The following is a 10103-nucleotide window of genomic DNA, read 5'->3' as shown; positions in this document are numbered from 1 at the left end:
TTTGGGTATCCATTTAAATACTGAGGAATTTCTACTCCTGCACCATCACCGCCTGCTACTGAATCAGCACCAAACTAGACTGCAAAACCCTGCAAAGAGTGGTTCTTTTGAACATAGGCGGTGCTCGATCCTGCCAAGAGAATATTTACAACCCTTCTCTCCCCATGCGCATTATTGCAGCAACTGGTGGGATTACATTTTACAGGAAATGTACCTTATGTAATTACAAGTGACAAATAAAACTATATTGATTGCATTTGTACAGATCAGACACTACTAATATATGTCACATCTATAACTCTGTATGCCACAGTTCCCCATCTGTAAAGTTTTGACTGCACAAGACCTGTGGGAACCTCAGCTTCAGCTCACACGACATGACATGATTCATCTTTGATGAGCATGTCAGTTTCTGGGCAAGGATCTCAAAATGTTTCTTACAGCTCTGGTGTAACATTCCTAATGCAATAACCAGCCTCAGTCCACAACATTCATTGACAACTTTATCCATTTTACTGATGGTTTACTTGTTTTTTCACTTGTCAGTTGACCAACTTGATTATTAATTGCCCAATCAGACTTCATCTACTTGTTCTTAATAGTTATGGATCTCGCAGCTCATCTGCCTCCCGGTTCAATGGGTTGTTTGTTCTAAGATGCACTTCAAGGCGTCGTTTCCCGATCTTTGTCACGCCTGCTGTTCTGTTCACCTTTCAGCCTGAACACTATGGTCACTCTCTGTCTCACAGGTGTGAGTTTCTTTCATCCACAGTGTTTCCCCCAAAGGACTGCAGCTGACTGGATGTTGTGCAATGTACTATTTTACATGTCAAACAAGAGGAAAGCAGCCATGTCTGAGATACATCAACTAGTGGTTTTGGCTGCAACTTATTTCAGAGTGTAGTGTCCACGCCAATCTTTTGTTTCACAGAGAAACTTCTGAACTTGTCTGGGTGCTTTAATACTTATTAATTTAGACATGACTCAAGTGCCAAGATAAGTTGAGCTGGTTGCATTAGTTGAGATCTACCTAATAAAGTGTAACATAAAGCGGGCATCTCACGGGCAATACATGTGTCCTACACAAGAGATGGAGCCTTGACAAATCTCCACACGCATGCACGCACACACACCACCTGCACCATTACAACACATCCATTTCTTTTCCTCCTCGTCATCTAATAACTTCCCATGATGTCATGTCCACACTTAATGGGTCCTGATAGATGAATGCAGAAAAGAACACCCACATACAGTATATCAGATGCATTTAGAGACAGTGTGAGTTGAGGAAAAAGTCTGCATAGGAACATGTCTTATGGCCACCAGGACCTGTCTCATGTCATCTAGTTTATACTGCTCTCTAGTGGTGCAACAACATCCTCAGGCCTTCACTGAAACCATAAAGAGGTTTCACTTTTAACCTGTACATTTTGCTGCAGCGTTCAGCCATAAGCAGACACCTTTCTTAATGTGGATGACTGAACTTGACTTTTTCCAGACATACTGTGTAGCAGTTTCAGTGTATTTTCCGGCATTTGTGTATTTGTACCCGATTTGAATTATATATTGTATAATGTACAGTAGTTTTGTTTTACTTAATGCTTTACTTATTCTCAAAATAAAATGTCTATGAAGGCCTTTTGGTGCTCGTACATCTCTGCTTACTGTCTATTCTGGAGGAGTAGAGCCACAACATTGGCAGATTTAATTCACAGATAATCCATGCAAATGTATTAAATCAATAATTTGAATTAATAATAATTCATAATAACATAACAGGCTAAGAGGCCAGCAGATTTGTATATTGAGCCTGAACACTAGCCTTTCTTGAAAATGGGTGCTTAAATCTAACTTAAGAGCTGCAAATCAACAGTTAGATACAAATCATTCAAAAACCCTTTATCTTTCTTTGTGCATTTCAACAACTTTAAAACAACATTATTACAAAACAGTAAATGTCCTTTGGTCCTCGTATATCATAGTGTACAGTATTTCGCCAGGATTTTTTTTTTCAACAGTCGTTACCAGAAACAGACCCCCAGTCCTGACCGACATCAACGAACAATCTATTTATGGTCACAAGAAGGAATCTGTCTTCTTCCTCCAAAAGTCAGGATGAGCATGGCAGAGACACTGATTCTTAATACCTCCAAATGGAGCCCATTTGGACATAAGGAGAGACATCAGTCATTCTTCTCTCTCATCTCTCTGCGGGCCTTTCGCTTGAGCTGGAGTGTCTTCAGCTCAGTCATAGTGTAAAATGTCCTGTACACCCACACCATCTGTCAATGCACAACACAAACATTAACGTATCATGTCGCATTTTTAACATTTTACTTGGAGGTTGAGGATGAACAATAAAGCTTACCACAATTATGACTGTATTCAGCAGAAGAGGAATAGAGTACACCAAAGATATGAACATGCCCTTGGAATCAAAGTACTGGAAATTAGAGAAGGACCTGCAAAAAAGAATTACGCTTCATGAAATCTTCTTAATGACTGAATGTGTCCTGTTTTTGAACAACAGAGCCTCTACATACATATTATTTACCACATGAAAGTAGCTGAACAATTGTCTTACCTCCAGTTCATGGCTGCCAGCTCATTTAAATATTCAGCACTATACACCAGGCCAACTGTAACATAGAGATAATGTCAGTCAGTAAACAACACAGCTGTATTCTCTTGTTAAACGAATCCAACAAGGTTTACAGGATTTACTGACGGTTAACTAGTTTTGAGATCTTATTCAGTCTTTACTGGTAACAGACACACACTGCTAAGTTCTCTTTTATTCACTTACCCATGAGCAGGAAGTGACAAATCTGCGCTCTGTAGTATCTGCACGTCACCACGGTCAGAAACAAACACACGACATGAAACACCAACAGCCCGATCAGCCAGGGCTCCGACCACTGCACCTGAGAACAGTAAATAAAAGCACACATTGGGCAGCGGTCATCGACATATAACTGCTCCAAGTGGATGGTTTAAAGGTAACCTGCCTATTAGCAGGGATAGCTATGACCATAACGTTTACACATAAGAAATAATAAAATGTAACTTACAGACATGAGAAACGTCCATATGGATGTGATTCTTAAATTGCTGAACTCATCGATGGGGATAGAGCTAATATTCTCTGCTTTTTGGTCCGTCATTTTCACAAAAATCCTGCTCAGCCTAAAGCTTGTTCTGTAAAAAAAAGTCCAGGCGGTTTGTCGCAGTAAAATGACGTCATAGAGGCGACTTCTTCTTCGTTGAGGTTTTACAGCAGTCTAATCCACGTTACATTACAGCCACCCTCGGGCTTATTCTCACTTCTTATATACAGTCTATGCTCAGTATTCATAATCTTTTAAGCCGTTTTTATAGTCGAGCCGTCCTTAAAAATCAATCCTTAGTGAATGTGCTCAGTAGCCCACTCCTGAAAATACTGCAGTATTTAGCTATTTGTAGTATTATATATTTTTTTGCTGCTGTAGCGAACAAATTTCCCCTTGCAGGATGAATAAAGTATATATATCTCTCTCTCTCTCTCTCTCTCTCTCTCTCTCTCTCTCTCTCTCTCTCTCTATATATATATATATATATATATATATATATATATATATATATATATTACAAACTTGGTGTCTGTGGCATTTAAGGAAGAGATGCTGTATTAACGTTTTTTTCCCACAGTACACACTTGTATCTTGCTTATGTTTTACCAAAAAGACTGCGCTCTAAGCACAATTCAATTGTTTTCACTCTTTTGCCACTTTATTATTTCTAATTTATATTGTACATAGTAGTTAAATGTTAGTGCTTAGTTTCTCTGTTTGATGTCTTTATTGTCCTTGTTTTTTAAAATATTTTTCTTGTTTATTTGTATATTCTATGTATGTACGTTGAGAGCAATGTGAAAACCGGAGTATGCATACATGGCCAATAAAGCTGATTCTGAGTTAGGATTTTTTTGGGAGAAAATAACAAAGGCCTCTTTACATGGACTCTATCAAAAAAAAAAAATACTTCTGCCAAGATCAAAATCAAATCAAACACAAAGTGGATAAAAATAAATCCAAAACAATCACAACAGCAGGACTATCTCAAATTAACTTAAAGCTATCAAGTAAATAAAAAACATTTAGAGCGTTCTTGTCTTTCTCAAGTTTCAGTGACGTACGACTGTTAAGCATAGTTAAAGCACCGTGTACGATGATCATAGGTGTCTGATGTGTATGACGCAAAAGTATTTGTGTTCTCGTGAACTCGTGTAACCACGCGAGATTATCCGGGAAATACTGGGCGCGAATTTGATCAGTCGTCCCATGGACCGCCCTCCTCCCACCAAGCCTCTGTTGTTGTCTACGGCTGCCTCTCACTACGGTAGGTAAGCAGTCACTCCATAAACTAGCATGCCAGTCCTTTGCTAATTCTTACAACGACGCAAACTACACCACAACACACTCCGCTGCTCGCTGGCTGAATAGTTGCTAACTGTTTAGCATGTAGCGTCAGTTAGCCAGCTAAGCTAACGTTAGTTTGTAACGGCCAACCTGATGTAACGTTAACGTTACTTTCGTTTTCGTTTAACGATAGCCTGCGGCCACTGTTCCAACTGTCGGTTTGCGAAAGACATTACAAACACCAACAACTAGCAATTAAGCTGGAGAACAATAGCTGCGGTTTAGACTATGAGCTTTCAGTTTCGTTTCTACCCATAAGGTAAAGATAGGTGACCAAGATGTCGAAGAGAAAAAGCAGCTCTGTCAGTGACAACCCCAAAAAACGGGTCAGACCTGCTGCTGCGGAGGAGGAGGAGGACGTGGAAGATGAAGATGTTGACCAGGAAGACCCTCTACAGAATGGACAGGTATGTGCTGTCAAATGTATCTGAAACATCCTGTTGCTGCAAGGACATTCTCATCTATTTCCCCTTTTACTCTGTCTTGTCTTAACAGATTCTCTGAGAATAGAATAGTCTACTCGATAGTCTGAGAACTATCGAGTAGCGTTTCTATATATTATTATTGTAAAGTAACCGTTAAATGACATGCACGGTTCACCTGCGTTTATGTGCAGTGTGCCGGTGAGGTGGTGAGCGATGCAGGGATCGTGGAGTCCATCACACTGAAGAACTTCATGTGTCACTCTCTCCTTGGCCCCTTCACTTTTGGTTCCAATGTCAACTTTGTGGTCGGCAACAATGGAAGTGAGTGCAGCCTCCTTCTCTTTCATTTAGTTCTTTTGGTTATTTCAGTGTTTTCTGTGCACTAACTGCTTGTTTTACAGGTGGAAAGAGTGCCGTTCTGACGGCTCTCATAGTGGCCTTAGGTGGGAACGCACATGCCACAAACAGAGGATTATCCCTCAAGGGTTTTGTGAAGGAAGGAGAAAGGTTAGACCTTGCACCTCATCATGTAATGTACATCCTTTTTGACATGCAGGTTGTTGTTGCCTTCAAGTTTCTGTCCGTTCAGGCACACATTCCATGAATGTTGTCCTTCAAGTTCTTCTCACTCTTCACCTTAAAGAAATTCTGGTGTAAAAGTATCTTCCATGAAGGCTTCTTTGCTTGCTAGAGCTACAAATTTAACAAGGTGTCAAGTATCTATTGTCTTTTCACTATGAGAGAGTGGGATTCTCAAATATTTTTTGTGTTAAAAGTTGCATTTTTGTAATCGCTATAGATTTAATGCGTGTTACTCTTTCCTCAGCTCTGCTGATGTATCGATCACGCTGCGTAACAAAGGAAGGGATGCTTACAAACCGGAGGTGTATGGTCTAGCCATCATTGTAGACCTGAGAATCACACGTGAGGGGTTGAGAACCTATAAGCTGAGGAGCAAATCAGGTAAAGACTGAAGAGCTATACATTTCTCCCCCCAAGTATTTTGGTAAAAGTACTACTACACTGTGCTTCCACAACAATATATAACATGTAAGTAGTAATTTTAAAAGTTAAACACTTTAAACTGCCAGAACATTTTTGGCAGCTATTTCGTTAATGCATTCATCATTTAAGTAAACAACTGGTGGCTCCTGTCTTTTACATGTGGAAATCTGCTGCTTTTCCATGTCTGGACATTATAGTAAAATATAGCGATTTGTTCTTGTCACGTTGGGCTCAGGGAATTTAATTATTATAATGATTAAACAATGATGAATGTATTCCTGTTCACAATGACGACAAAAAGCAGCATAAAGCAAGAGGGAAAAAGAAAGGAAAGTTTAACAATATTTATGCAAATTACTACTTCTGATAGCTGCGTGAATCTATGTTATTAGCAATTAATAAAAGTATATATTCTTTTCCTCTTATAGGTCAACTTGTCTCAACCAAAAAGGAAGAGCTGTTGTCTATCCTGGACAATTTTAACATACAGGTATGAGCTATGCATATCACATACATTACAATGATGTTTAATCTCCATCACGACTAAATGTAATCCTGTGATATAAACCTGTTGTATTGGTCAGAGGAACTCATTATCACCTTTCCTCCAAAGGTAAACAATCCCGTGTCAGTCCTCACTCAAGAGATGAGCAAATACTTCCTCCACTCTAAAGGAGAGGGGGACAAATATAAGGTGATTATATTCAAACACATTTAAGGAAGAATGTTTTCTCTTTTGTTTTTGTGATTTATAATTTTATTCCTCTGACAGTTTTTTATGAAAGCTACCCAGCTGGAGCAGATGAGAGAGGACTTTGTTTACATCAAAACCACCAAACACGTCACAGAGGATAAAGTTCAGCAACACAGTGAAGTAAGAATCTGTTTGGCTGACATATTCATATTGTAAGCAGCTATAAACCAATATTTGACAAAAAAAACGAGCTCTGCGAGAGTCAATATTGGACCTGGATGTTCACCGTGTGGATTCAAGGACGACTCTAAATGAATGATGATGTTGCTCGGTAATAAGCAACTGTCTGCTTAAAGGCGATGATATTGCAGTTTCTACTGCCCCCTTGTGGCCAAAACATATCACGTTCTTGCAGGATTAATTATATTGATGCAGAACTATACTGTTAATCAATTTAAAGGCTTCAAATAGGTCCAATGTTTAATCCTTTGATAGCATAGCTATTCCTCTTTTTTAACCATGTTTTATACGACCATACACAATCATTACTTTACTGTTTCAGTGCTTGAAAGACTTGAAGCGGAAATTCGTGGAGAAAGAGGACCGCTACAAGAACATGGCATCTTTGGATGAAATGCACACCAAACTGGAGGACTTGCAGAAGCAAATGGCTTGGGCTTTGGTGAGATCACTTTCTCCGATTTCTTCTCCCAATTTTGAATTCCATCCTCCTTCATCCAATCCCCCGTGTTCCTATGAAAACGGGTTAGTGCAGTAACTGCTTTAAGATCATTTGTCTAAATATTAATGACTGAGGCTGTTGCAGGTGATTGAGATGGAGAAGGAGTTAGAGCCAATGAAAGAGAAGCTGCAGTCAGACAGACATTCGACAGAGAAATATGACGAGAAGGTGGATGAATGGAAGGTATGCAACTTTTTTTAGTATTCTTCATAAAATCTATGTATTTAGTGTGTTTTTAGAATCACCAGTAATTTATTAACTGCTTCTGTTTGATAACTTACACCACGACTTTGCACTTTTCTGTGCATAGCCCTCTTCTATGCTCTAACCTTTAACCCCCCCTTGCTTCTTTGATCTGTGTTTATGTAATAATACAGAATAAGGTCGAGGAGGCTGAGAGCAAATCCAGGCAGATCCAGGAACACTTGGAGGAGATCACACAGCAAGTCCAGGAGCTACAGCCCAAATGTGCCGAGCTCAAGGCCGAGGCCCAGAGACGAAATACCCTTCTCAAGTCTAGCGAGGTCAGAGTTCAGATGATGCGTTAGTCCAGACAATACCGTCAACTGGTTCAGTCACTTACATTACGAGTACTGCAAGTGAATTGAATACGTCTTCCACAATATAAAGCAGTGTATTGGTTCTTCCTTTCTGCTCATCTCGTCAGATACAATTAAGGTTATTCTAGTGATGCTTGTTGTGTAACTGACCAGTGTTTCTAATATCCAATTATATGTTTGAGCTAGGTCACTGTGCACAGATTCAAAGCCAACCTGAGAGACCTGGAAAAGGACAAGGTTCAGCTGTCCTCGAGGATAAATGATCTCAAGCTGAGGTACGACCTCGTTTTGTTTTCATGTACTCCGTGTTCATACATGTATTTACTTTGTTGTTGACTCCCGTGTGCTTTTTGTCTTCCTTCCCATTTTTGCTGTAGCATCAGTCAGACATCAGGAGCGGAAAGCCAGGCCAGGACAGAGCGTATGAAGCAGATGCAGGCCGAGCTCGAAAACATGAGTCACCAGATCGCCACTCTCAGCCAGCAGATTGACCAGTATCAGCATGTCTGCAACCGTGCCAGGGAAGAGCAAGGAAAGATCGGGTAGGGAACTAAAACTGGGCTTTGACAACAAATAAATGTCCGCAGAATCAGAAAGGGTTGGCTCAGGAAACCCCACTTTGTGCTTGACAGTTGAAGTTGAGCTGGAATGAATGTATTATTGTTATTGGATCAGAAGAAAATATCTGTGCTGTCATTGCTTATGATTAATTCTAAATATAAATACAATAGATTTTGGTATTCCCTGGTATTTTAGTCAAGATAGGCCTAATAAGTCTTACAGCAGTTCGGCATTGAAACATCGATGGGTGGACCAACCCCAATTAAAAATGAAATTTAGATTATTAGCTCCCTGCCAGTCCTAAATAAACCCAATTAGAAACAGATTAATTAGTCTGTTAAGGCAGTGGAATATCTGAAACAGTAACACCCGCCCCCTTCTGTCCTCAGTAAAGAGCAGGAAGTGCTCAAGAGGTCCATTGAGGCCAACAGAAGGAACCTGCAGACTATGGAGAGCAGTCGGTCCAATCGCCTGCGGCGTTTTGGAGAGCACATGCCTGCACTCCTCAACGCCATCCATGAAGCTCACAGAAGGGGCCAGTTAAAGCACAAACCTCGAGGACCTCTGGGTAAGACTCGGTGCCCAGTTGTGCTTTGGTTAACATTTGTATGTTCCAGGCCTGATTCCTTTCTCACCCTATTGAATCACAAAATCATGCTTAATGAGACACCCAATGTGACCATGCCTGGCAGTGTAATAAGATAAATATGTAATATAGATGTATTCTTCCTTAAAACCTGTAAAGGTGACGTCTGTGAAAAATGCTCCTCTAACTTGCTTTCTCTTCTCACATGTCCTTCCCCTCTACAGGTTACCTCATTAGCCTGAAGGACCCAGAGCTAGCCTTGTCTGTCGAAGTCTGTCTTAAAGGGCAACTGCAGGCCTTCACTTGTGATAACCACGAGGATGAGAAGGTGCTGCAGGGCCTCATGTCCAAAATGTTCCCAACTGGCCGGAGACCTGCCATCATCACCAGCAATTTTCTTTCAAGAGTCCACGATACAAGATCGAGGTGAGCTCATGGACAATATTCACACGCTGGTGCAGTTTTGGTAATGCATTACCTGTTATCAAACCTGTTAGTTTTAGTCTGTTACTTCAGGGACACATTTTGCATGAAGTATCACTTAAGCAACGGTGGTTTTGGTCTTCTTGTCAGGGCCGTCAATCACCCTGAATACCCCTCCGTGCTTCAAGCTCTAGAAATTGAGGACCCAGTTGTGGCCAACTGCTTGATTGATCAAAGGGGGATTGAGAGCATTCTACTCATTAAGGTAACTGCTTGTCTCTGTAGCTGAAGTTACTATCCACTCAGCATTTTCATGAGCCATCATTTGTTTTAGATGTAAATGACTACTAAGTTGTAAAACATCTTGTGGACAACATATTAGGTGCAGTGACATGAGTTTTGTTTTTTATGCTGCGTGTGCACTTTATGCGTGGTGTAGAATCGAACAGATGCTCGGAGAGTGATGCAGGCCAGAAACCCTCCTCAGCACTGTAACCAGGCCTTCTCCAGGGACGGAGATCAGATCTTCAACAACCGGAGTTACACTGCTGAGCAGACCAGAGCCAACTACCTCTCGGGAGATGTTGAGGAGGAGATCAGGTGTGTGTGTGTGTGTGTGTGTGTGTGTGTGTGTGTGTGTGTGTGTG

General features: G+C 40.7%; 2 protein-coding genes across 6 annotated transcripts in view; one reads left to right on the top strand and one right to left on the bottom strand.

Moving 5' to 3' along the window:
• Positions 1-1886: 1886 nt before the first annotated feature.
• tmem18 (transmembrane protein 18) lies at positions 1887-3332 on the bottom strand. The gene is made up of 5 exons (XM_031870432.1): positions 3075-3332; positions 2810-2927; positions 2588-2642; positions 2372-2465; positions 1887-2285 (listed from the first exon to the last, which is right to left on the bottom strand). Exons 1-5 carry the CDS (start codon positions 3165-3167, stop codon positions 2187-2189), a joined length of 459 nt encoding a protein of 152 aa, XP_031726292.1. The 5' UTR covers positions 3168-3332; the 3' UTR covers positions 1887-2186.
• A 958-nt stretch (positions 3333-4290) lies between these two features.
• The window catches only part of LOC116396021 (structural maintenance of chromosomes protein 6), a 9352-nt gene continuing 3539 nt past the window's right edge, over positions 4291-10103 (top strand). Inside the window, exons 1-17 of one of the 5 annotated variants that reach the window (XM_031870358.1) lie at positions 4291-4380; positions 4720-4867; positions 5077-5206; positions 5287-5392; positions 5712-5848; positions 6319-6380; positions 6504-6584; positions 6663-6764; positions 7147-7266; positions 7411-7509; positions 7704-7850; positions 8073-8161; positions 8264-8428; positions 8837-9015; positions 9258-9459; positions 9607-9721; positions 9896-10056. In XM_031870358.1, the coding sequence (XP_031726218.1) occupies positions 4739-4867; positions 5077-5206; positions 5287-5392; positions 5712-5848; positions 6319-6380; positions 6504-6584; positions 6663-6764; positions 7147-7266; positions 7411-7509; positions 7704-7850; positions 8073-8161; positions 8264-8428; positions 8837-9015; positions 9258-9459; positions 9607-9721; positions 9896-10056 (2024 nt within the window). In that variant the 5' untranslated portion in view covers positions 4291-4380; positions 4720-4738. Of the gene's footprint in view, positions 4868-5076; positions 5207-5286; positions 5393-5711; positions 5849-6318; positions 6381-6503; positions 6585-6662; positions 6765-7146; positions 7267-7410; positions 7510-7703; positions 7851-8072; positions 8162-8263; positions 8429-8836; positions 9016-9257; positions 9460-9606; positions 9722-9895; positions 10057-10103 lie in introns of all 5 variants that reach the window. The other 4 variants (XM_031870359.1, XM_031870357.1, XM_031870360.1 and 1 more) reach the window with 4 other exon arrangements.

The sequence above is a fragment of the Anarrhichthys ocellatus genome, unplaced genomic scaffold (genome assembly GCF_004355925.1).
Source record: "Anarrhichthys ocellatus isolate YVR2014 unplaced genomic scaffold, GSC_Weel_1.0 scaffold52, whole genome shotgun sequence".
NCBI lineage: Eukaryota > Metazoa > Chordata > Actinopteri > Perciformes > Anarhichadidae > Anarrhichthys > Anarrhichthys ocellatus.
The sequence above is the reverse complement of the archived record's forward strand: the minus strand, read 5'-3'. Positions and strand labels throughout refer to the sequence as shown.